At 37.2% G+C, this 27,880-nt stretch overlaps 1 protein-coding gene across 1 annotated transcript in view; it reads right to left on the bottom strand.

The window, feature by feature from the left end:
- The window catches only part of TRUB1 (TruB pseudouridine synthase family member 1), a 36,402-nt gene extending 8,862 nt beyond the window's left edge, over positions 1-27,540 (bottom strand). Inside the window, exons 1-4 of the mRNA XM_019806031.2 lie at positions 27,205-27,540; positions 23,826-23,924; positions 15,421-15,476; positions 6,053-6,134 (exon numbers count right to left, since the gene is read on the bottom strand). Coding sequence (XP_019661590.1) covers positions 6,053-6,134; positions 15,421-15,476; positions 23,826-23,924; positions 27,205-27,490 — 523 coding nt within the window. The 5' untranslated portion in view covers positions 27,491-27,540. The remainder of the gene's footprint in view (positions 1-6,052; positions 6,135-15,420; positions 15,477-23,825; positions 23,925-27,204) is intronic.
- Between the last annotated feature and the right edge of the window lie 340 nt (positions 27,541-27,880).

The raw sequence follows: 27,880 nt of genomic DNA, 5'->3' as shown, positions 1-27,880 counted from the left end.
CTTTAATTCTCTTAAGTCTCTCAACTAAATTCTTTCCTTCAAGAAGACAAGAACCAAGGAATTTTACAATCCACCAACTGGTAACAATCTCACTGAATAAAAATCAGAGTCTGGGGAAGAAGAGCAGCTGGATTTTGAGAGAACCACACAGAGAAAGAGATGTCTACAGGGGTCCTCTGAAGACTGGCTACACTCCAAGCTGCACATAATACAATGAGTTGCCACAAAATTAACCAAAGCATACTACCAAAGCTCTTATAAGGCGGGCTCTTACAACCATCAAGAATGAAGAAACTTGGCTGAATGCAATTAGGGATTTCATATACAAAAGAACTGAATGATCTACATACAGAAAACTATAAAAATAGGTTTGATATTATTTCAAAATAAAAAGACAGGTCACAGAGGAATAGTATAAACAACTTTATACTAATAAGTTTGAAAATTTAGATGAAATGAACAAATTCCTAGGGTAAAAATCATCTACAATGACACAAGAAATAAAAAATATTGTTTGATATTTAATAAAGAAGGCCAATCCATAATTAAAAACCTTCCTAACAAAGAAAACTCCAGATGTCTACCAGTAAATTCTACCAAACATGAGGGGGGAAAAATGCCCATCTACACAAATTTTAAGGAATAAAAAAAAGACAAAATTTTATGAAGTCAGCATAACTTTGATATCAAAACCAGTCAAGGATATTAACAGGAAGGAAAAACAGAAGGTAATCTCACTCAGAGACAAAGATGCAAAAATCCTAAACTAAATACTGGCAAACTAAATACAACAATTTATACAAAGGATAACATACCATGATCAATTTGGGCTTGCTCTAGAAATGTAAAGTTAATTTAATATTTGAATAAGGAGAAAAATCAACAGATACAGAAAAAGTATTTGATGAAATTCAATGTCTGCTTGTGATTAAAAAAAAAAAAAATACAAGAGTTGGAGCGCCTGGCTGGCTCAGTCAGTAGAGCACGTGACTCTTGATCTCAGGGTAGTTAAGTTCAGGCCACACGTTGGGGGTAAAGCTTATTTAAAACAAACAATCAAAAAACAGTAAATTAGGTACAGGAAGCAACTTTCTTACTCTGATAAGCTGTAAAAAACCTATAGAGAAAAATCTTTAAAAAATTAGAAAGACTTGCTTTTTCAGATATCAAGATCTATTCTAAAACTACAGCAATTAAGATAGTTTGGTGTTACCACAAGAACAGACAGACCAGTGTGACAAAATAGATTCCAAACAAACCCGTTATCTATAAGGTGCTTGATTTTTGACCAAGGAAGCAATGGAGCAGGGAAAAGTGCTTGGCCATATGGGAATACCCATGCAGGATATCCAGATAGGGGGAAAAAAAAAAAAAGGTGGATTGTAGATGTAATGTGAAAGGCAGAGCAATAAAACTTTTGGAATATAGGAAAATATCTTCATACTTTTGGGGTAGGAAATTTTTTTTTAACTGGGCACGAAAAGGACTGGACTAATCACAAAGGAAAAGACTTGACAAAGTGAACTAAATTAAAACTAAAAACTTCTGTTTTGAAAGACAATTAAGAGAGGTAAAAGATAAGCCACAGAGTAGGAGAAAATATCCATAAGACATATAACAAAAGAGCATATATCCACAGTATATAAGGATCTCATACAAATCATTATTTTTAAAAAGTCAAGTCAATACAGCAAGGAAAAAAAAAAAAGAAGAGGCAAGAGACCGGGACAATACACAAAAGAAAATGGCTAAAAGCCAAAGCACATATGATAAAGTGCTGAACGTCATTAGTAATCAAATGAATTCACAATGAAATACCACTACACACTTATCAGAACGGCCAACATTAAAAACACTATTAAGGCCATGTGTTGTCCAAGCAAGGGGAACTCAAATTTATTGGTGGTGAAAATGCAAAGTTATATGATTACGTTGAAAACTGTTGACAATTCCCAGTACAGTAGGATTACCCAATGACCCAGCAATTCCACCTGGGGGTATATCCAACAGAAATGAGTACATGTGTCTACCAAAAAAAGAGGTACAAAATACACACAGCAGTTTTATTCATAAAGCCTCAAACTGGGGTCAACCCAAATGTGTATCAACAGAAAATTGTTGTATATGGAATGGGGCTTGAAAATTGTTCCTATGGAATCTTGACTAGACTGACAGCTGCAGGGATAGTTTGCTTTGTGATAGATAGTTCACTGAGCTGTAAATTTAAGTTTCATTCATTTTTCTTCATTTGTGTAACACTTCATAATAAAAAGGTTTAAATACAAACAAAAGGCACCATAAGATGATTGATACCCAGGTACACGTAGCAGCCCTACTAGAGTGTGGGCCCTATTTGTTTAAATCACAATTCAAGACCCAATTCAACTCACCAGCTTCCTCCAGGAAGTGTGGGCAGCCAAAGCACAGTCCAAGAGGAGCCACTACCATTAGATACGTTAGCTAGAGAAGACCTTGGTAATACCCTACCTTGGGACCAGGGGGTTGCAGTGTTTAGAACAGAGGATTAGCACGAGATACCCCTTTCCTTTCACACTTCTTGCCTCCCAATAAAAAAGCCACAAAAGAGATAGAAAAACCCATTCTTATCGCAGAAGCAGTCAGGACTTCTCAGAAGCCTGGCCCACATCTAAGACAGCCTGGGACGCCATGGCCTCGTGTCCTGAGCTTAGCGAAGAGCAGATGAGCACAACGAAGCCAAGTGTCCTAAAAGATGCCAGCAACACATGCCTGAGACTTAATACCTAGACATGAATAAGAGCAGCAGAAGGTAGGAAGATGCTTTGCCTTTTGTGTGACTTAGCCACAGTCATCTCTGCCATGTTTATTTACTGCCTGCCTTATCTATTCACTCTGTGCTTTGTTCTATATGCCATACATTGTCCTAGAAACCAAGAATATAGTGAGGACCAAAAGAGACATGGTCTCAGCCCCATAGTTCAGGGATTAACATGCAAATGTGTATTTATAAATGGTGAAAAGCTATTTAGGGATAAAGGAAGGTACATGAAAGAGAATACAAGGAAGGGTCCTATTAATATGGTTTGAGCTTTGAGTCTACTGAGCCAGACTCATTTTCTTATTCTTCTGAGCTTTCAGGTATCTGAAACAATGGCTAAAAATAGTGTTTGTCTAGATAGAACAAAAATTACTTAAGAGCATTCATTTGCCATTTACTGCATCCTGCCTTATTGCCTCACCCATATGTCAGTTGTCCTCAACGGGTCAATTAAGAACTGCATTTTTTTTATTGTTACAGTGACTTGGTGGGGTGGCAGCATCAGCAGCATTTCATGGTTGAGAACCAGGAATGCTGGATGTCCTACGGGACAGCGCAATCGAGTGTTCTGTGTACCACATAACTTCTGGATGTCTGCCAGATTCATGTAGTTTCGTGAAAGCCTGTTTATAATCACTTGAGGCTAGAATCTAAGTCTGTTTTCCACTTAAACACAAAGTATTTTTTGTAGTTTTTCAAATACTGAATTTTCCAATACTGAGTCATCAATACAACACACCTATATCAGTCTGCCTTTATACCTGTGGCATTCATATCTGTTAAGTGTCAACATCAGACTAGTTCATTACGACTTTTAGTGCAGAAATAGCCGTGCATTTATATAGCAACATACCTATTTTATTATAGATTACTTTTATTTCTTCTTTATATTCTGTTTATTGTATTATATTGACTTTTTTCCTAGCATGTAGGTAGGGGAGAGTATCTCTGAATTTTAATTCAAGAGAGTGAGGAAGGCATTATAAAATATTGGTTATAGGTCTCAGTATTGGGTTTCAGAGGGTTGAGAACATAAGTCCTAGTTCTTCATTAGACAGAAGCTCCTTAAGGACACAGGTTAGGTCTCATACTTCTTTATCTTTCCCTTGGTACCTGCTATAGCAGCTTAAATTGATGACAAACATTTGCTGATTTACTAAAATCATACAGAAAACTCATGTCAATAACCAAAATTCTCTGACCTTTCATTTTCTGGGACTATAAATACTATTCAATAAACTATAGTGAGGTCTCCCTTTCTGGCCTGAAGAAAGTTACTTGGTTTTTCCATGACTTACTTCAACGTATAATGAGATGATTTTAACAAACTAAGTTTCCTTTAAAGTAAGTAAGTAATGTTACAAATTACACAATTCAAAGTAGAGTTTTTTAAAATTCCAAAACGCTTAAGGGCAGGAAGGAAGGGAATGTTTAAGTGCAGCTGACTCTTGAACAACACAGGGGTTAAGGGGCACGGAATCCTCATGAAGTCAAAAATCCATGTATAACTTTTGATTCCCCAAAATTTAACTACTAATGGCCTGCTGTTGACCAAAAGCCTTGCCAATAACAAACAGCTGATTAACACATATTTTGTGTATTATATATATTATATACTATATTCTTAGAGTAAAGTAAGCTAGAAAAAAGATGTTGCTAAGAAAATCATAAGAAAGGGGCGCCTCAGTCAGTTAGGTGCCCGACTCTTGATTTCACCTCAGATCATGATCTCAGCGTCATGAGATCAAGCCCTGTGTGGGGCTCCGCACTTAGCACGGAGTCTGCTTGAGATTCTCTCTCTCCTGCTCCTCCCCCTGCTCACAAGCACGCACTGTGTCTCTAAATAAAATCTTAAAAAAAAAAATAGAAAAGAAAGAAAATCATAAGGAAAACACATTTACAGTACTGTACTGTATTTATTTTAAAACTCCATGTATAAGTGGACCCACACAAGACAAACTCGTGCTGTTTAAGGGTCAACTGTATTTTCATCACCTTGGTCTTCTTCTAGTATCCCTACTCAATGAATTGCACCACCATGGAACAACTTTAAAACCTAGAAACCTAGGTCATGGTTGACAATGTCCTCTCCCTCACCACCCCATCCTATCAAGAAGTCTTACCAATTTTACTTCCTCACCATTCTTCTGATTATATAGGTACTGGCGTATACTTTAGTATACTCTGGAAATCTCTGACATCCTCCTACTGTCCTAGGCCTCTTTAATCTCTTAAAAGCTTTCTGGTTGAAAATCATGGCTGGGTTTCTATTAAGTGAGAGTCTGCTATTACTTACTAGTAACAGTAATTTCAAAGATAATTCAACATCTATTTTATTTAAACTCAACATAAATCAGTGATTTATCTTTTATGTTGCTTGATTAGTCAAGTAAGATACTAAGTTACATATAAATGTTAACAAGAAGCTACTATGACCAAGAAGAAGGCTGGTCTCAGTACTGGGGCTGTATGTAATATATATTAAGGACACTCAACACAAAAACATAGGAAAGCCAGATGCTGAACTGGCTAAATTAAAAAGAGGTAACATTAAACACAGGCCAAAACACAAAACAAAACAAAACCCCAACAACAACCAATGAGAAAGCCTACAAATAATTCACAATTGATGACATAATAATGGAGGTGAGCCGACTGCACAGAATGGCAACCACTGTAATATTAGAAAGAGCATCACACCCTGAAAGTTGCTAGGAAACCATTTCACTTATCTACCCTTATTAAAGTAGTAAAAGAAGGAATGGTAGAAAAATTAAGGTGGGCCCCAGTGAATTCTGTTTTACCTCCAGAGAAATAGCTTTCCCTCTGCCATATTTTTTTACATACTCCAAAAGCACAGGAACGTGATTGGTTGTAAAGCACTAAACCTGGTTCATTTCAAAAGCTAAGAAATAACTGTAAAAAAATAAGTCAATAAACAATGACAAGACACAGGTAAAATCCCTAATTCTTAGTTATACATTTTTTTTGGCAAGAGAATTATCTGGAAGAACTCTGAACATTAAAAAAATTGATTACAGGAAAAGAGGCAATGATGATAAATCTTTATTAACAAACTCAAATCAAATAAGTAAAAATGTGATCAACGACTTTCAATCCTATTAACCTAAGAAAATGTACTAAAAACTGTAATAATCACTGGTAATATCCGGCAAGAGATTTATTTTAAAATTCTGAATTCACAGAAACTTTCTCTAAGTGTTAAAAGACGACTACATTAGATGAACATCATACCATAAGGTTTTTCTTCTGTTACTTTCCCAGTAGAGTCTAGCGTGTCAGTGGCTTTCCCCAGTTCTCCAATGGCAATATACCTCTAGGGGAAGAGAAGCAAGGGAGAAAAATAGGTCATAAGAAAGAAAAACTGTTCTGTATGTCTTAAAGTTTTATACAGAATTTCACTAGTACTACCAACTTGACACAAAATAAAGGCAAAAATAAGAGACTACAGCTGTTTGTTCATTTTTGATGCGCGGGAAGCACGCGCGTAAACCTCCCACCCCAGCCAACGTGACAAAGAAAAGCCTGATTTTACTGACAATTACGGCTTATAAACACAGTTCTTACACACTTATTTCTAAAACTGGTTTATATTAGGCAGTTTTGATTCTGAAGGAAAAATTTCAAATGTACTTAGGAGTAGAGAGAATGGTACAATAAATCCCTGCATGGCCATCACAAGACTCAAAAATTTTACCACACATACAATTAAAATTAATTTAAAAATAAATCAATTTACTACTTCTTTCATGAAATACTAAGACTAATCTCAGTAACTTGTTTAGATATTTAAACAAAAGCTAAATATGTAGAAAGTGGGCCAAACTAGTACAGCAGAGGCAGTGTGCTTAATATTAGTGTGTTTTCTTCATAAAGAGAAACAGCTACTTCTTGAGCTCTCTGAAAGGAAAAAAGTCACTTCTAAGAACTGATCATTTATTCATAAGCAAAGAATTAGAGCATTCATAGGTAACTGAGGACTATTTTACTTCTCACCTCAGGGCACACTTGTATTACATATTCTTTTTTTTTTTTTAAGATTTATTTATTTACTTGAGAGAGAGAGAGAGAAAGAGCACACAGGCGGGGAGAGGGGCAGAGGGAGAAAAGCAGACTCCCCACTGCTGAGAGCGGAGCTTGACGCGGGGCTCAATCTCAGGACCCTGAGATCATGACCTGAGCTGAAATCAAGAGTCTGACGCTCAGCTGACTGTGACACCCAGGTGCCCCTGTGTTACATATTCTTTATACTGCTCTCTTTTGATCATATTCAAGTTTTACTTGGAACATCACATGAAGCAGTAAGAAAAATTCAAGGAATGTAATACCCACTGAAAATAATCTGTAGTTATGTGGATAATTTTTTAAAGAGGAAACTCAAAGACTTTGCAGAAGCATAAGTTTATTTTTTTTCATAATAATATTTTTATTATATTATGTTAGTCACCATACAGTACATCCCTGGTTTTTGATGTAAAGTTCGATGATTCATTAATTGCGTATAATACCCAGTGCACCATGCAATACGTGCCCTCCTTACTACCCATCACCATAAGTTTATTAATGACAAGCTTATTATGCTAGTGAAAGAACCAAAGACAAAAATGAGAAAAATATTAAAACTTCAAATTCCCATAAACAAGCATTTTATACCAGCTTTAGAGCCCATTGATGAAATCATCTTCTGTTATATAGCTCACAATAATTTTTTTATGACTTTATTTATTTATTTTTAGAGAGACAGAGAGCACAAGCAGGGGGAGAAACAAAGGGAAAGGGAAAAACTTTCCAGCAGGCTTCTCACTGAGTGCAGAGCCCAACATGGGGCTCAATCCTGGGACCCTGAGATCATAACCTCAGCCGAAATCAAGAATCAGACACTCAACCAACTAAGCCACCGAGGTACCCCTCAAAATAATTTTTTTAAACAATGGAATACAGGAGAGAATGTTCCAATGTATTTGAATTAGCTTTTAAAAATTTCATTGGTATTGTCAGCGAAAGACAAATACCATATGATTTCACTCATATGTGGAATTTAAGAAACAAAACAAATGAACAAAGGAAAAAGAGACGAACCAAGAAGCAAACTCTTTTTTTTTATTTTTTTTATTTTTTTTATTTTTATTTTATTATATTGTGTTAATCACCATACAGTACATCCCCAGATTCCGATGCAAAGTTTGATGCTTCATTAGTTGCGTATAACACCCAGTGCACCATGCAATATGTGCCCTCCCTACTACCCATCACCAGGCTATCCCCTTCCCCCACCCCCTCCCCTCTGAAGTCCTCAGTTTGCCTCTCACAGTCCATAGTCTCTCATGTTTCATTCAGTCTCATCACCTGAGATGCTCCACTCCTGCTTCCATTTTGGAACAATCAACCTGGATTAAGTGTACCATGGAGAGAAGTGCATACAGCAGGGTGAATGGAAAGAGGGTGGACTCAAAGGTTTGAATCCTGAGTCCATCACATGCATAAAGGAAGTTAAGGCAGTCTTTCCTGTTGGAGCCTTGCTGGCCTTATCTTAAGATGGAGATGATAATAGTATCTCAAGAGGCCAGAGCCAAGAACAACAGGACCTGGCCATGGTAAGCAACACTGAACAATACTATTATCATCATTATTATATATATATATAAAAGATACAGAATGATTCACAGTAACAGTGGTTAGAGTAACTCAACTAGTTATAGTGAGGTTCCATAAGAAACAGTAAAGCAAGAAAATGCTCTGATTTTTGCCTTAATCATCTATCTCGCTGTGTGAGAAAAACCGTACAATCATGTATACTGTGCCTTGAAAAATTTCTGTGCTATTTTATGTAACAATTTTTAACCAGGAACCTTTTAATCTTGGAACATGCTTTCCAATATGTAATGTTCATTCTCATCTCCAGGCTCCAGGGGTTCTTGCACATGGTACTTTCCTAGCCTTGAGCTTCCTCTCTTTTCTAAGAATCAAACCCTATCCCGTTCGTCTTTCAAAGCCACCCTATTAATTCATCTCAACTTCCAATTACCTACCTGGCAGCAAAGCTAAGAGTAGGTGCTCAATACAAGTTTCTTACGTAAGAATGAAGGCCTGTATCAAACCCACATCATGTATTCATTCATTCATTAGTGTGTACTTTTATTCAATCATGTTTCTTAAGGACTGTGAATGTACAAATTATTCTCCTAGGGCTTATGAGAAATACAAAGATATGCATTGATCCTTATCTTCTCCAATTACAAACTATAGCTTGGATTTTGCATTGCTGTTCTATTGCGTTTCCTACTAGACGGAAACACGGTAGCTACTTAATAAAAAGTTGTTGATAGAATCATATATGCTGGAGAAGTTCTTATCTGTGCATTTCACCATAGTCTGGGATATCCACATTGTACCTGCCAAGTTTCAAATCCTTCCAGGTTGTCTGCTTACAATGAATCTGGTTACATGCTGGATTTTTTTTTAAAGGGAAATAATACTTAAACCAGCAATTTTCAAACATTGTGGTTTTAAACCCCTATATACACTTGAAAGTTATTTAGAAACCTTAGCACAATTTTTTTATATGAGTTCTATCTGTTGATAGTTACTGTGTTAGAGATTAAAACACAAAAATGTTTAAAACACTGATATACATGCAAACATTCCATTAACTATCAGAGCTATGCTATCAATCAGGTAACCTCCGAAAAACTCCACAATATGCTCATCAGATTGCAAAGCTATGAAAACAGTTTTGACTTCAACAGACCCCTGAAAAAGCCTCAGATGTCCCTGGACCATACGTTGTGAACTGCTGATCTAAATTATAGCTGCTTTCTAGCTCTCCCTTGTCTTCGCATCTAGTCATAATAATCTTTTAATTCTAGTCAATGGTCCATGAGCTACTTAGAAAAATCCACCCAGACAGGTAAGCCTCCAAGAGAAACAAAATCTCACCAGCAAGAAGATATGGGTTAGAAGAAAAAAGACATGGGAATGTGTATACACACACCACCATTTTATCCTACGGGGTCAAAGTATTTCTGTTCACTGTCCTAAATTCTACACAGAGACAGGATGCACACCTGGTAATTCTGAATTCTATTAAGGTATTCATTACAACATAATTTGACCACAACAAAACAAATGGAGGTCCTATGGAATTTTTAAAGAAGTTTCCAGCCCACTGTGTGCTCTTTGGGATTCATGGTTTCTCTCTGCTACTAGTACTACTCTACTCTCTACCCATCTCAGGTTCCCTGAACCCCATAGCAAGATACTAGCTAGACAGTTTTAAGAGCAAATTGGCTTCTGTACTCTTCAGGAGAAAGGAAACTGTTTTTATATTACAGAAAGGATACATAATCATTTCCATCTCAACTAGGCAACTGCTTTTTCCAAGGTTTGATTTAAAAGCTTATGATTCAAAGTTTCACAAACAAATGAATATTATTTACGATAAAGAAAAAAAAAATTTTTTAAACCTACCAGACCAAGAACATGTCACTTTGAATGTCTTCATTAAAAAAGGAATAGCTCTTTACCGATCATAAATGTAAGCCCTTCAAATTTTCAATATAGTACTTATGAAATGTATGAATATTAACAGAGTGTAAAGACAAGGTACAAATTGGACTCGCCTCTGGAGAAAACGATAGAAATGCACAAGTCCTGGAGAGTTGGTTTATATTTCACAGGAGCAATATTCAAGTCACACTTCAGAGTTGACATTGACTGGTTAACCTCAAAACACTACTATACTTGGAGGAAGGTTACTGTCTTTTGAATACATCAGGGTGGCAAAGTTTGGATACCCCTTTGATAATATTTGTTCAACTGCTGGAGGGATACAAAGCTGCTCTCTGAGGAAATGCTGGCTTTGTCTACAGGTACTTCAGTTTATCTCCACAGAGATAGGAGAGTAGTCTTATATCTGCAAAATGCTAGTTAGTTTTCACATGGCACCAGTGATTTCATAATGGGACATCAGCCCTTCCATCTACTCATGTGGTTTCTAATGCATGTGTAAGTAACTGACTTTAATCAGCAATATAGAAAGCTAATAAAGGTAGTACTACCAAATCTCATCAAAGTCTGTTACTTCTAAGTACATCTACTATCCAGCTTCTGCTTAGTGACTGGCTCAAAGAAAATATAATTTAGGGAAGCTAGTAGAGGAACCATGCAACCACTGCCTCTTCTAGGTATATAGATCAAGTTAGGCCAAAGGGACACATTAGTCTAACTTCTCTCAGAATTATCTTACCTAAGTTACATTTTATAGAGATCCACTCCTATATGTGTTATAAAACTATTTTTGAGAACCACTGTCTGTCATGCAATATCCCTCACAGTAAGAAACTTCTTTCTCACTTTAATGCCCAGAGAAACTGTTTCTCCCTAAAGAACTGGTAGGTGATGCTTCCTGTTTCTGATAAGTGCCATGTTTTGCACAGGCTACCAGAAATCATAGATATGAAAAAGGAATGAAATTAACTATACTCAAGATTTCCAACAGAACTTGCTTAGACAACATAAATGTCAGTGTCTCTGGAATATGTAGTTACAGAGCTCCAATAGGCCTGGAACTCAAGAGAGAGCTCTGGGGATACACAAAATACTTGGAAACAGTAATATTACTGATCCTTGAATAACATGAGTTTGAACTGCGTGGGTTCACTTATAGGTAATTTTTTATAGTACAGTACTGTAAATGCACCTTTTCTTCCTTATGATTTTCTTAATACCACTTTCTTTTCTCTAGCTTACTTTAAGAATACAGTATAAAATACAAATAACATACACAGTATGTGTTGACTATTTATGATATCAGTAATGTTTATGGTAAACAGTAGTCTATTAATAAGTTAAATTTTTAGGAAGTCAAAGTTATACGGTGATTTTTGACTGCGTAGGGGGTTAGTACCTTTAACCCTTGCATTTTTCAAGGGTCAACTCTTTATTTTTTTTTTAAAGATTTTATTTATTTATTTGACAGAGACAGATACAGCCAGCGAGAGAGGGAACACAAGCAGGGGGAGTGGGAGAGGAAGAAGCAGGCTCAGAGCGAAGAGGCTGACGTGGGGCTCGATCCCATAATGCCGGGATCACGCCCTGAGCCGAAGGCAGACGCTTAACCGCTGTGCCACCCAGGCGCCCCAAGGGTCAACTCTTAATAGGATTTATTGATCAGCTTCTGTACTTAAGGAATTACACAGAAAACCTAGATGCTTTTTATACACATTATACATGTAACCCAAAAGAGCATGCAGTAAAAAAAAAAAAGGCTCAAGAGAAACATGATAATTGGCAAAGCAAAGAGTACTATAAGATAGGAGAGGAAGCAGTGAAGAACATAGAGTGGGACTCTTAGATCGTACACTGATCTGAATTGGAAAGAATGAAAGAAAGGAGTTGGGTGGTTTGAATGGTCTCTGGTCTTCAAAGAATAGAACCAAATCATCTGATGGCATAAGGATCTTATTAAAAAGGTCAGCACTCCACAGATTAATTGATAGTGGCTGTATGAAGTGGTATTATGTTGAAATGAATTCTAAGGATGTTTCTTGGTTCAGCAGGAAAGAGTGTTAGGCCATGTTCTATTAGCAACGTCTCTAATCAGGACTGGATGGTAAGGGAGGGATGCACTGTGATATGGCTGTAATGTGAACACTGAATATCTGCCATCCGAGAACAAAATAATTCTACTCTTGAGGTAACTCTACCTGACACATACTGTAAGACCAATTTTTCTAGTAGCATTGTGATGTAAATAAAATTCACCTGTTAAGGTGGAGAAAGAGTCAACATTAGGTCCACTGGTAGGTCTGGCAGGTCCGTGCCTAGTTTGGAGGCTGCAGGCACCAATATTTTTTAATGAAGTAGAAGGAAAAATACCAACAGTACATTGTACATAGGGTTAAGGCTGCTTGACGAAATTTTTGCTTTTTGTTTTTTTTAAGATTTTGTTTATTCATTTATTTGAGAAAGAGAGAGAGAGAGAGAGACACCGAGCATGCACACGAACAAGGGGGAGAGATAGCGGGAGAGGGAGAAGCAGGCTCCCCCACTAAGCAGGGAATCCAACCAGGGCTCTATCCCAGGACCCTGAGATCATGACCTGAGCCAAAGGCTTAACGGACTGAACCACTCAGGCACCCCTGAAATTTTTGTTTTTTATACGTGTAGGTGTATATAGGGTCACAATGTAAAATGAATTTCCAACTATGGGTCTTGGTCAAAAAATTTTTGAAAGCAATCTCTAAGATTCCTTCCAGTGCTAAAGACAAAATCAATTTTAAAAAATTCATTAAAAATTTTTAACTACTTTTGATAAAAATGTAATATTCCACATACTTAAATTTAAATGACTTAATTTTTTAAACAGATACATAATCTAAAATTAAAAGTGTAAGAAAAACAAATAGCTAACAAGATAAAAATGTCTATTTTTGAAATGTGAAGCATCCAAGAACTAGGTTTCTGTAATAAGATGCACCTGGGATTTTCTATTTAGGATACAGTCATCCGAGGATCAGTGATTTCACTGTATGACATTAAGCTTTCCTAGCTGAATACCAAAATGGTTCGTGATAAATAAAGCTTAAACTACAGCCAATGATGTATTTACATTTCCGGTCATATATTTCTGCAAATACGCCTGGAATTTATATGTAAGGTTTTACATATACAACAGTGTGTTGTATTTGTGCTTTTGGGAGGAGGGGAGAAGTGAATAATGAATATTCCAATGAATGCAACATCTTTTATCTTGGAGTAAAAGAAAAAATCCTTAATGCAAACATATCTTTTTGGTTATAATTATAAAAGAGATTTGTTCAGTGTAAAGATTTCGGAAAATACTAAATAATGTGAAAAAAGAAAATAAAAATCATTCATAATTCTGCATCAATGTAACCACTGTCTATACTTTGGGAGAAGTAACAAATATTAAGAAGAAACAAATATTAAACAAATGGCGAAACCCTGTATCAGAGAAAAATTTTAAAAGCCATGTGTAAGTATTTAAGCACAATGCACAAATTTAGCAAAACCATCAAACTCTGCCATTCTAACACAATTCTTATATTCTGTGATTTTTTCAACACCAACATTTTAAGATTATGCAGTAAGACAAACTGAAATTTTTCCATTTATCTAAGGTATTAAGATCCTTTCCAACTGAAAGATACAGGTTTCTATTCCAAATGATAACTAAAATGGGATGTCAAAGACAGTATGTTCTCGAGGGCTTTTTATTTTAAGAAAAGCTTACTTAGACCACTGCCACTCAAAGTGTGCTCCATGAGCCAGCATCCGCAATGAGATAAGCTCAGAAAATGAGGCTGTTTAGAAACTTATTTAGCAATTTGATGTTGCCATAGCATTTAAATTATATTTTACAAAAGTCATTAGTCTGCAATAAGCTGGAAGGTTTATTTCAATGGTCCTTGACCATATATGTATTTAAGAAACAATTTAGACAAGTTCACTTTACCAACTATTCATGTTCCACTTAGAGGAAGGGTTTTAAAACACATAAAAAGTCCAGGAACTTGCTGAAATTCTTCTCTACCAAGTGGTTTATTAATCTTCCCTGCATAGGCATTTTCGCTGGTCCCTAGCCGCAACTATTATAACCAGCACCTCACTGCCAATCAGAATACAGATATGATTGTCTCTTTTGGAGCTGCAAGAGACCCTAGAGGGGATCAAATCATTCTTCCTAAAGAAAAACTAAGAGGCCGAGAGAGGTTAACCCCTTTGACAGGCTGACCTCTATTTCAATGTTCCTTCTACCCTGCTGTTTTGCATGAGGGTTCTCGCTTACTGCCTGAAGCTATCCACAGATTTACAGCTCTCCTGTCCCTGCATAAACCTTCCTCTCTCTCCTCAACTGGATCAAAAACTGCTTTTTGATTTAGCCAAGGTTACTCTCACAGATGAATGACGTAACTTATCATCCTAAAGAAGCCTCACTTGTCTTTAGTAAACATTTTGTAACCAGTGAACAAAGCAGGTCTTTTGCTGAAAAGTGTATGGGTTACAAAATGGTATTGTTTCTTTCTTTTTTTAATGGTATTGTTTCTATAAAAATTTCAAGGTTTAAAAAAAATCTGCCAATAGAATTTATGATCTGTAAGTTCTCTTTCATCTAAGAAATATATTAAAAAACAACAGAATTTTTAAAATGATAAGCACCGCAGAGTTTTGCTTCTATAAATCAATTTGTTGAAGAATTTCCAATTTATAGTCTCAATATTTTGAATCTCAGATATCATGACCAACACAATTAATATTCAGGAATAACATCTGTAAATGNCCAATAGAATTTATGATCTGTAAGTTCTCCTTCATCTAAGAAATATATAAAAAAACAACAGAATTTTTAAAATGATAAGCACCGCAGAGTTTTGCTTCTATAAATCAATTTGTTGAAGAATTTCCAATTTATAGTCTCAATATTTTGAATCTCAGATATCATGACCAACACAATTAATATTCAGGAATAACATCTGTAAATGCAATGTACACAATTTTTTAACTGATTAAAATCCAAAACATAGGTCATTAAGAAAAACATTCAAGAGAAAAGAAAAACAAAAGTATTCTAGTGTTCTTACCTTGGACCCTGACAACATACTGGTCAACATTTTTGTTCCCCTTCCAATTCCAACCACTATAAATCAAAGAAAGAAATATTATGACACTCTATTCTGAAAACTAGATTTTTGAAATATCTATATATTTTGGTCATAATTTTTTGGTACATGTAATATAAAGTTGGAAAGAACATGTATTTTGCACAACTAGAGGGCTCCTATTACTCCAATCAGTTGAACTTATCATGCAACTTAGAAATTCTAAAGAGAGGATGGGTGGGACACTTTTTTTTTTCCCTCTCAAAGTGTTAAACATGATAGAAAACACAACCCAGGCAATTACATAATGAAAAACTTTAGAACAATCTCAGAGGACTCACTGGAATTTTATATGTGGGTCAGTGAAAAATACATGGTACAATTTAAACCACAGTATGAGAAAGCCTTTTGATAGAGATCATTAACAAACAAAGCAAAAGCCATCATCATAACCCCCTCTCAAAGTGTTAAACATGATAGAAAACTCAACCCAGACAATTACATAATGAAAAACTTTAGAACAACCTCAGAGGACTCACTGGAATTTTATATGTGGGTCAGTGAAAAATACATGGTACAATTTAAACCACAGTATGAGAAAGCCTTTTGATAGAGATCATTAACAAACAAAGCAAAAGCCATCATCATAACTAATGAACCATTTAAAAATGATTAGTGTCCAGCAGTATACAATCAAGAAAACAGAAACATAACAGATCAACCAAACACTAAGAAAAATACAAGGTAAAATGAGAGCTTGGAGAATGTATACTCACACAGACCACATATTAGGTACAACAATGTCCCACCTCTCGCTTCAATTTCAAATATTATTTATCCTCATGACAACACATTTCACCAGGAGAGAATGAGAGTTTACAATCATATCTTCACTTAACAGAAAGCAAATTTTCATAAGAAATGAGGTATTTCTCATCAATGGATACAATTTTGTAAAGGAACACAGTATAAACACAATTCAGAATTGCAAGAAAAAACAAGAAATGATTGACCAGCTAAAAGAATTATCACAATTATTTGTAGCAGATATCATTCATTGCATTTACCATGTATCAAATTCCAGTCTAAATGCTTTCCATTCATTAGCTCATTTAATCCTTATAACAACTCTAAAAAATAATACAATTATCCCTATTTTATAGATGAGGAAACTGAGACAGAGGGAGACTAAGCACTTTGCCCAGCATCTAACAACTAGTATGTGGTGGAGTTGAAATTCAGACCAGACTAATAGTAGACCCCCTTTCTTTTCATTCTTCTGCCACCTTACTCATCTAAGCTTTCTTTCCACTGCCATTAACCTAATTAGCCTAAACCACTACCAACCTGACTGCTCTACATTCTATCCCTTTCTCTTCCACTGCATACCATTTTATAACCATTTCTGATTACCTCTACTGCACACTACAAAGCCCCCCAACACCCCTCAATAGGGTCCCAATGCCTACAGTACCAACTACTAGTGTTCAAAATCCATCCTTCGAAACCCAGCTCAAATCTCAAACCCTACGTAAAGTCATCCCAAATGCCCCCAAGCTTCTATGATGGAGTCATATTAGTTCAATGACTAGATAAAAACAACGGTCTGCCTTTAGTGTCCTTTGTTGAGCATCATACTCTTCAAATGATAGCTGCTACTCTCCAGAAAAAAACTTTGTATCATAACAAAGATCCAGTGCAATTGTGTTCCATTCAAGAATCCCCAGTCAGTATTTCTGGAGCAGCTACTATGCACACAGTCCCAAGAACAATACTTTTAATGGAATAGAACATTTCCTGATGTTGAAAGAGTTTATAACCTCATGGGGAAAATAAAATGCAGATAAGGGAAACTGCAAGTGTGCAAAAAAAATGGTGTATGAATAAATGAGTGAATAATGCTAAATAGCAGTAAGATAGTTTATGAATAAGAGTCAAAATGAACACAGAATAATTGCTGTAGGAGGTCAAAGAAGGGAGTACTCTAAACCGCTAAAGAGGCCAGATAAATGCTTCATTCAAGCATTTCAAACAGAGCTTGAGATAGGCCTTAAAGGATGTTTAGAATTTGAGCATACAGACAGGCGCCTGGGTGGCTCAGTCGTTAAGCGTTAAGCGTCTGCCTTAGGCTCAGGGCAGGATCCTGGCGTTCTGGGATCAAGCCCCACATCAGGCTCCTCCGCTAAGAACCTGCTTCTTCCCAGACAGGCGCCTGGGTGGCTCAGTCGTTAAGCGTTAAGCGTCTGCCTTAGGCTCAGGGCAGGATCCTGGCGTTCTGGGATCAAGCCCCACATCAGGCTCCTCCGCTAAGAACCTGCTTCTTCCTCTCCCACTCCCCCTGCTTGTGTTCCCTCTCTCGCTGGCTGTCTCTCTCTCTGTCAAATAAATAAATAAAATCTTTAAAAAAAAAAAAAAGAATTTGAGCATACAGAGAAGAGAGAAGCATGTCCTAAAAAAGGAACAAACTGTACAAATTCTCAGATACAAGAACGAGCACAGTGGGTTTATCAACCAGAGTGCAGGTGTCTTAGAAGAGGCTGACATGTTTGACTTCATCATGGTTGAAACACTGATTTCTCTGCTAGGTCAGTGATCCCGAATGATAGGATTTGAAACAAGAAGGCATTTTAAAGTTACCCAGCTTAACCTTCTCATTCTATAACCAAGGCCCACTGAAGCCAGGTGATTAGTGAAAGCAGAATTCTAGGAATAGTACTACAAAAGTGGTATGTAGAAAGATTATTTGGAGGTGAGGGTCAGCCAACCAGTAGCTTTTCATTCAAGGGACAGTTTACTGGACAGAATTTTTACTCAGCTTTTTTTCTCATTCAATCATTCAACGTTTTATTCAGTACTTATTATACAGACACAGAAGTAAGTAAGGCCTGGTTTCAGCCCTTTGTGAGTTAACAAAAACAAAGAATAGAATGAAGTTTTACATCAGCACCATGAAAGAGTAAGGTGGGCAGGCTGCACGTGTAGGAGAGAGCGTTTCAGCGAAATATGGAAAGGTCAGTAGGATTTCTAATACTGAAAAAGACAGAAATGAGCAGTTTGTCTGAAAAGAAAGGCATGAACAGAGACACAACAGTCTGCAAAGTGGGAAGAATTGGGAGAATGAATGAGTAAACAGAGTTTGCCAAGCACTATCTCACAATGACTACTCTCTTCATCTCCCCAACTTCCTGTGGTCAAATGCCTGCCTATAAAAAATCCACTATCTCCAAACGTATCCGAATGTCCTAGTATTCTACTTTAAATGATGAGAGCCACTTTGGAACAGACAAGGGTATGACATATGTAATTCCAAAGCTTTTGCAGTTGAAAGTTTCAACCATCTTAAAAGACCTGTCTTTCCACTCTGGAAATCTATCTTAATAATCCAAAACCAAATCCAAAATTAGTCTTACAACAAAACTCTGCTAAGATCAATGACCTCAAATAGGGAAATGGTTAAATAATTGTATTTGACTTCTAGGACAGAACATTGTGTTGCCCTCAAAAATAATGTTTACTTCCCTCTTGAAACTGCTTTTCCTGTATCCCATAAGTTTTGGTATGTTGTGTTTCTATTTTCATTTGTTTCAAGATATTCTTTGATTTTCTCTTTGACCCACTGNGAATAAGTCTTACAACAAAACTCTGCTAAGATCAATGACCTCAAATAGGGAAATGGTTAAATAATTGTATTTGACTGCTAGGACAGAACATTGTGTTGCCCTCAAAAATAATGTTTACTTCCCTCCTGAAACTGCTTTTCCTGTATCCCATAAGTTTTGGTATGTTGTGTTTCTATTTTCATTTGTTTCAAGATATTCTTTGATTTTCTCTTTGACCCACTGGTTATTCAAAGTGCGTTAATTTCTACATATTTGTGAGTTTTCTAGCTTTCCTACTGTAATAGATTTTTTAGTTTCATACTACTGTGGTTGGAGAAGATACTTGATATGATTTCAATACTTAAAACATATACAATTATATTTGTCAATTATTCTTCAGTAAAATTTAAAAAAAGAAAAATGTCTACCAAAAGTTCTTTAACATAAAAATGATTGTGATATGATGTTTAAAAAAAAAGGATACAAATGTACATATAATAAAACAGCTCAACTTAAAAATTTTGCAATAGATATAAAGCTAGGAGAAAATGTAGCAAAAATGTCAGTGACTATTGCTAAAGGTGAAAAATAGATAATTTTTATTTTTAACTTTATGGTTTTAAATATTTTTTAAATTTTTTCAGTAATTTTATAACCTCTAAAGTTAAAATAATAATAATTTTTTAAAAGATTTTATTTATTTATTTGTCAGAGAGAGAGAGCACAAGCAGGGCGAGTGGCAGGCAGAGGGAGAAGCAGGCTCCCTGTTGAGCAAGGAGCCTGCCACACGACTCGATACCAGGACCCTGCATTCATGACCTGAGCTGAAGGCAGGCACTTAACCAACTGAGCCACCAAGGCGACCCCCAAAATAATAATTTTAAAGTGACAGGCAGAAACTGAGATTCCATTTCAGGTGATTTATAATAAATGGGTGTATTCGTTTCCTACTGCTGCTGTAACAAATTACCAACTTAGTAGTTTAAAACAACAAACTTACTATCTTACAGTTCTGGAGATCAGAAGTCTGAAATGAGTTTTACTAACCTAAAAATCAGGGTGTCTACATGGCTGCAGTCTTTTCTGAAGGCCCTATGGGAGAATCTCTCTAGAGCCTTTCTATGGGAGGCTCCTTGCCTTTTCTAGCTTCTAAAGGCTGCTGACATTCCTTGGCTCAGTGACTCCCTTCCTCATTCAAAGCCAGCAATCACATCACTCCAACCACTGCTTCCACTGCCACATCTCTCTCTTCTGGCTCCTCTTCCACTTTTAAAGACCTCTGTGATTACACCAGGGTCCACCTGGATATTCCAAGATAATCTCTTTATCTTAAAGGCAGCTCATTAGCAACCTTAATTCCCCCTTGTAATAGAACCTAACATACATTGTGACAGAACCTTCATAGATTCTGGGGGTGCTGGGTGGCTCAGTCAGTTAAGCATCTGCCTTCGGCTCAAGTCACAATCCCAGGGTCCTGGGATCGAGCCCCAAGTCGGGCTCCCTACTCAGCAGGGAGCCTGCTTCTCCCTCTCCCTCTGCCTGCCACTCTGCCTGTTTGTGCTCTCTCTCAAATAAATAAATCTTAAAAAAAAAAAAAAAAAGAAGAAGAACCTTCATAGATTCTGGAGGTTATGACATAGGCATATTTAGGGGGCCAATATTCTACTTACCACAGGATTTTTAAGAATCTTGCAAGCCTCTTTATAGAATTACATAAGTCATATATATTATATATAATATAGGTTAATAGAATTATAAACCCAAACTTCAGATCATATCTTAAATTGTCAACTAAATTCTTAAATCTGTACCATTAATATTACAAAGGAAAAAAATCCCAGCAAAACAGTCTACATGTTGAAAGTAAAAGTGTATTTTTTTCACATAGGACCAGTTTTGTCCAAAAAAAAAAAAAAAAAAACTTTATAAAGCACTTGACAGAGTACAGCATATATCTGTACATTATAGATATCTCATATATTTCAATAAATCTACTGAAAGTTAATGGTAGATGTTACTTACCCCTTTCAAGAGATAAACAATAGAGATTCAGAGAGGTTACAGATTTTCCCAGGCTGTGTATACTTAGTAAGTAAAGCAGCCAGTTCACAAACTCATGATGATGAGAACCCAGTGTTTATTCCACCATANCATTATAGATATCTCATATGTTTCAATAAATCTACTCAAAGTTAATGGTAGATGTTACTTACCCCTTTCAAGAGATAAACAACAGAGATTCAGAGAGGTTACAGATTTTCCCAGGCTCTGTATACTTAGTAAGTAAAGCAGCCAGTTCACAAACTCATGATGATGAGAACCCAGTGTTTATTCCACCATAAAACAAAAATCAACTTCTAAGTCTCCAGAACTACTAATTTGAACAATGAATACCCTTTATTCTATGACTAAATATCTACATTTTTTTTAACTTTATTCCTCATTGGGAACTACAGGTATTAGAAGAAAAATTAAGAAATTTGACATATGCACAGATTATATCATCATAAAAGTTCCTGGGTATCAAATATAAATTAAGCCTTCAAATAGGAAATGATGTGCAATGCAATTTCTTCCACTCATATGAATCTTAGCCAAATGCCAGCCTTTCATAATACTAAAATGGAAATTTCAACAAAATCACTTAACTTGAGGGTAAAAAATAAACTTATTTATTCACTGCCTTGAATATCACTATTTTCTGCATACCAATGAGTAAATACTACCAGAAATGAATACAATTCGTCTGTTCATAAATAAACAGCAGACCTTATCCTGTCTCTTATATTTTTGGTGTTGTGCCTTGGAAAGCAGTAGAACAGAATGGTTAACAATGAATAGGCTTCAACTCAAGGAGAACTGATAAAAACCGTGAAGCCATTTTTAGGACCAGTCGCAAAGAACGCTGTGACTGCTAGGTAATCCTGCCATGGGCATGGCAGGAGGGCAGGAAGCCCAGGTATCTGCCATGCCAGGTTAGGGCAGAAGCTCTGGAACTGAGCACATCTGGCTTGACTCTGCCACATCTGACTCTGCCACAAACTTTGACAATGCACTCTCTCTCTGGGTCTTCATTTCTTCTTCTGTAAAATGAGGAATAATAACACCTACCTTATAGGTTTACAAGAGGATTAAAGTATATAATTTATGTATGCCCTAAGCTGAAGACTTCACACATAGTATGTTGCTCATTAAATGATTATCATTAATTATGGTAAGAAGCAATAACTTTAAGTTGTCAGAATTTGCCTATATAAGTTCTCTAATTCAGGAAAATGGACTTATGTTTTTTTAAATCTATGTAAAGATTTTTCTCCAAATGTATTTGGAGAAAATGTAAAGATATTTCTCCAAAGGAATTAAATAAAAACTGTAATTTTTGAAAATGCAAAATCATACATTGTTTCTAACTTTCTTGAAGAACAGAATTTTCTTCACCAAATTTATCCTTTTCTTCTAAATAAGCATTCATTTCCTTTGGATGGCTTAGATGAGGTTTGTCGTTTGTACCTAATTTTTTAGCTCTAATAAAATGGACTGGCACTGTAGCGTAGTATTTTATAAACCATGAATCACAACCCATTAGTGCATCATGAAATAAATTTAGTGGATTATCAACATGAAAAAAAAATGAAATAAAATACAAAACACCAAACCATGTAAAAAAGTAAGTGCTGTCCTACAGAACTGCTTCTAGGATGTGGGGACAGGAATCCCAACATATGTATTTCTGTGACTATGGAGAGAGTTCTACAAAAAGTTTGCAAAACATACCATAGCCTGTGGATACACACTTAAGCAGTCTGTAAAGGTAAACTTTAGAACCTATGCCAGAGGCATTAAAAAAAAAAAAAAAAGAATAAAAAGGGATAAGTGATTTTTCTCCTGTTAATCAATTCCACCAATTTGCCTCCATAAGCAATAATGCTCACTGTATCTCCAAGAGAAAGTGTGACTTCCTCTCAGGAACCATAAGGCTCACATTCTCAAAAGAGCTGATCTCAGAGATGAAATCTGAGGCAAAAAAAAGAGCAAAATACCTTCTCAGGAATCCCCAACAAGACACTCCACGTTGGAAGATTCATACATGGCTACTACAGGGACATAGTAATAATTTTACATAGTAGGATCAGAAGGGAAAAGGACACTGGAGAAATCCACACGTAGGTTTCCTTATTCTCTCTTCCTACTATGACGGGGAACACTTGAGCATGCTCCTTTCTCCAAAATGTAAAAAGTGTATGCAATGTTCCTACTCAGGGAAGCCTATTAGAAACTCAGCACCCAAAGTTCTTAATTGGGGGGGATGAGGATGGTTACCCAGACACACCTGCCCAAGGGGTAGGTCAAAATTCCAGACTCCTAAAAGGAAAGCAGGTGTTCGGCATACACCACACTGTTCACACCAACAGCTGGGGAACAGCAAACCACCCTTATCAGATAGGGAGGGATGGGAACACTCTCAAAATCCAAGTTCCCAGATGCCTACCAAGAGCAAGCCTCGCAAGCAGGCCTTTCTAACCACAGTGATTTCAGACCTGCTACATTAATTCTTTTTTTCACAGATAAAAATCCTTTCTCAAAATCCCATCCACACACAAAGTGGCTATTTCTAATAGCTTTGTATATTTTTATCACTTAAGGTCTTCTTTATAAGATGGCATTATAAATCCAGTGGATCTGAAATACTCCAAAAGACTGGAAATGGCATGGCTTTATCTGTTCTCAATCAGTATTTTTCTCTATAATAAGTGGTAGTTACATCAAACTTCCATTCATATCTCTTACCCAGAACTCCTCGGGCTGCACTGTCTAGCGTCCCTCCATGTCCAATTTTCAGAGTCTGCTTTTTCCTTTTGGTCCATTCTGGAGAAGGCATTCCAGCTTCTATGAGAGTAATTGGATGAGAAATAGCAATTAGCAAGACAAATGAAGAAGATCTCCATAAATATGGGGGGAGGGTGGATGGAGTACTCAAAACAAAAATGATTGTACAAACTTAACAGATTAGGGGGGAAATTTTTTTTTTAAACGTGAGTGAATATCCAGGCTCACCCTGAAAAACCTAGTAAATTCCTAGGAGTTGGGTGGGCTGTTACAGAATGATGAAAAGAAGTTAGTTTTTATACAGGCAGTTAGTTTTAAAAGTTCTTGATTTCATTTCTAATTCTCTCTGGTTTCCTGGTATTCTTTGCTGGTACCCCCAGCTACCTAACGTCAGGAGTACCTTTCAAAAGGCTACTTCTAAGAACATTAAGTTCCCAAACTATTTATTTTTGTTGCCCTTCTCTCCAAATAAAACTCTCAATTCCTTTAAGAAGCCTATCTTAACAAAAGGTTATGTGGGAAGTAGGTTAACAGTTAAGTTGCCTCTTATGCCTCTTAAACTCTGAAGCATTTAGATTTTAAAAAAAAGAAAATGCCAACCTGGGCCGCCTCATCTTCCTATTGTAAAGATAAACTGAAATAATGTTATCTGAAAGTTCTCTGGAAACTATACAGCACTCTGACAGTAAGTTATTATTATTATTATATATATCAACACATTGACAGAATATCGGCCACTGAACTTCAAATGAGAAAGGAAAGAACAGCTGTATTGATCTACATCTCCCAAACTCATCAAACTTCCCTTATAACCACTGACACAGAGAAGATAAAAAATAGAGCAAAAGAAATGAAAAGAGAGGACAGATAAAAGAAAAGAAGGGAAGCAGAGCAATGATGGAGAAAACAGAATAGACAGCCAAAAGGATGTGCTGGGTTGCCTGGCCTGACAGCATAATTACAGAACACCATCTGTCTGGAACACAGTCCTCATGCCACTCTCTGATTACATCACCATGCTTGGAAGGGCCTGGCTGTCTGCTTTAACACAAACCCATTAAGGACAGGCCCAGGCTTCAAACCTTTCACCTTTCACTTGCAATTCACCATGGACCTCTCATCTATACATTTATAGAAAACTTTTGGAGAACTCTTCTGTATTTTTCAACTTGACACTCCTTAGAGTATGAAGGCCAACAAACCTGCTTCTTCCTTTTGTGTCCAAATTTACCTCTCTCAAGTTTGAAGACACATCACCTCTACTATATTGGAATTTGGTTCATATTCATTACCATATTGGTAACATTTATGGAAGAATTTCTCCTAAGGTCTTTTCTAGCTATAAAATTCTTACATTTTGGGCCTTGAAGGATTCACATAGACAAAAAAGAGCAAGGATTTTAAGTATAATATGAATCAATATAGGGAAAGGCCAGAAGTGTTAATAGAGGCTATGACCATTAACGGTGGCCTGAATCAGTGGGTGTCAAACCTGGCTGGCATCAGAATGTGTGGCCTTGAAATTTGTATCTTTTAGAACCTTCCCAGGTAGCCTGGTCTAGCTGACATACACATAGAATAGACCAATCAAAGCAATATAGAAATGGAGTAATGAGAATATCTGCATCTGAGTGAGAGGCTTCTAGAAGATGGCCTCACAACAGCCTTGAAACAAAGTTTTAACCAAGTTTCAACAAGGGACTTTAGCTCTTAGAGGCAGATTAACCAGAAGGCCAGGATATGGCTTTAATCCCATCAGACTCCTGTCTGAGAGGAAGAATGGTAAGCATTACCTTGTGAATCAAAAAAGCCCTAATTCCGCTAACAAATCAGGCCAAATGGAAGCAACTGTATGTAGGAAACAACTCTATGATGACACCACAAAGTTTATTCTTAATGCAAGTCCTTCCTTCAACACCCCCTATATGACCCATTCTTACAGGTTACAAAGTAAAAGCAGAGTATAACAAAAGAATGAGTAGATATAACACTGGAATTAAACATCTGCAAGAGTGTACCTATAGTTATTAAAATGCCATTTGAATCCGTATTGTGTCAGTTTTAATCAACAAATTCCTATCAGAATAATTTGTTTTTGCATTTTTAAAAAAGTATAATAAAGTTTGCCAAGGCACACTAAACAATGTTAAAAAGTTAGTTCCTGGGTCAGTCAGTTAAGTCAGCTAAGTCCTGATTTGGGCTCAGGTCATGATCTCAGGGTCTTGAGATCAAGCCCCTCTTCACGCTCCATGCTCAGCAAGGGAGTCGGCTTGAGAGTCTCTCCCTCTCCTTCTGCCTCTTCCCCCTGCTTGTGCTCTCTCTCTCTCTCTCAAATTAATAAATCTTTAAAAGAAGGAGGAGGGGGAAGGGGAGAAGAAAAGTTCCTGTACTGTTTTTTAATGGAAAGACAGGGCAGGGCCAAATTCAGGAAAGCCCTGAATATGCAACTAAATAGTTTTATCACCAAAGTCTGCAGAAATTTCTATGCTATAACTCAGTTAAGAGAAAAGGCTGTTATCTTTCATCTTCACAGCTCTATAGGTTAGATCTGGCTTGTTGTAGGTGTCCAATAAATCTAAAGTTCCCTGATGTCACTGTCAGAAATAATCTACTGGGCTGATGAACTGAGAGATCCTCCAGGCTTTTCCAATATTCTCCCAGTGTACGTGAAGAAACAAACAAAAAAGAATGCTCTTAAATTACACTTAGTGTTCCTCAAAACGTGGTCCAAAGGCCACTTACACCAGAATCACACGGAGGAACAGTTTAAAAATGGTTTCCTAAAAAAATACCCCAGAACCTCAAAATTACAATTTCTGGGAGGGCAGGGATCTGGACTCTGCATTTGCACAAGGGGCTCTAAATAATTTCATGCCCCCGATGTGAAAACCACTGCGTTAAAGTCTTGGTTAATTAAGTAATATCTGCATCTCCAAACTATTTTTAAGAATGCAACTTCGGGGGTAGAGAACCAGTGCTTCCTTCAGGTGGGTTTTATCAACGTGAGCCAAACAAAAGGCTCCTGGGCGATCAAATTACAGAATATTAGTTTGTCTGCCCAAGGAAAGAGGTTTATTTGTGTAAGTGTGGGGTTTTGTGTTTTGTTTTTTGTTCTTCCCTTGAGAACGAAAACTGCCAACTAGGCTACAGGAGTTCACGTCAGGGCAAGTCCAAGCCCGAGATGCCCCAGATTTCTGTCCACAGCTAATTCGGCGGTCATCCTCCCTTTCCCCTCCTTTTAATTCTCGAGCCACAAGTTCGCAAAAAAGTCCATTGGCTCTCTGCGGCTTCCGCTCCCGCGGCAACCGCCTCAGCCTGGACCCCACCCGGGCTGCAGTACCTGCTAGCAGCTTCTCCTTCAGCCGATTCAGCAGCTCGGCTGAAGTGGGCCCTTTGGGCTTGTGCACGGCGAACACGCCGCTCAGGGACAGCAGCTTAGTAGCCAAAGCGGCCTTGGAGACCCTGGCTTCGGATCCGGTTCTGGCAGCGGCCGCAACGGCCGCGGCTGCAGCCGTCGCTGATGAGGTGGCGGCCATTGCTGCGGCTGTTCCTGCAGTTTCAGGGACCAGGGCTGTGTCTGTTTCCAAAGATGACGACGATACCACTGCCGCCTCAGCAGCTGCCATACTTTGTAGCCCAGACCTATTTTGTATCTGGAGTCACACTCTAATGACGCAACAGGAGTGCGCCCGACGTCCCTCCATCTTTCCCATACTTCGAAGTTGTGCTGGCGGGAGGGGCAGTCGCAAGGGCATGTGGGAATTGTAGTCCATGGCCTTCTGCTGTAGGCTGAGGGGACTGTACCTATTCTGAGGGCTCGGGTGAAGTAGTTTTTCTTCTGTGGTCCTATCTGCCTCCTAGGTCGGGTTAGCTCGCTGCTGCAGGTGTAATTTGGAGTTCCAGTCCTAAACTCCTGAACCCAAACACGAAGTCTGTTTATATATTCGGCGGGCAATCTCCTTGCATCCCACCTGCCCACCCGTCTTCCAGAACTAAGAGGACCCAGCTTCCAAAAA

Source organism: Ailuropoda melanoleuca, chromosome 6 (assembly GCF_002007445.2).
Source record: "Ailuropoda melanoleuca isolate Jingjing chromosome 6, ASM200744v2, whole genome shotgun sequence".
Taxonomy (NCBI): domain Eukaryota; kingdom Metazoa; phylum Chordata; class Mammalia; order Carnivora; family Ursidae; genus Ailuropoda; species Ailuropoda melanoleuca.
The sequence above is the reverse complement of the archived record's forward strand: the minus strand, read 5'-3'. Positions and strand labels throughout refer to the sequence as shown.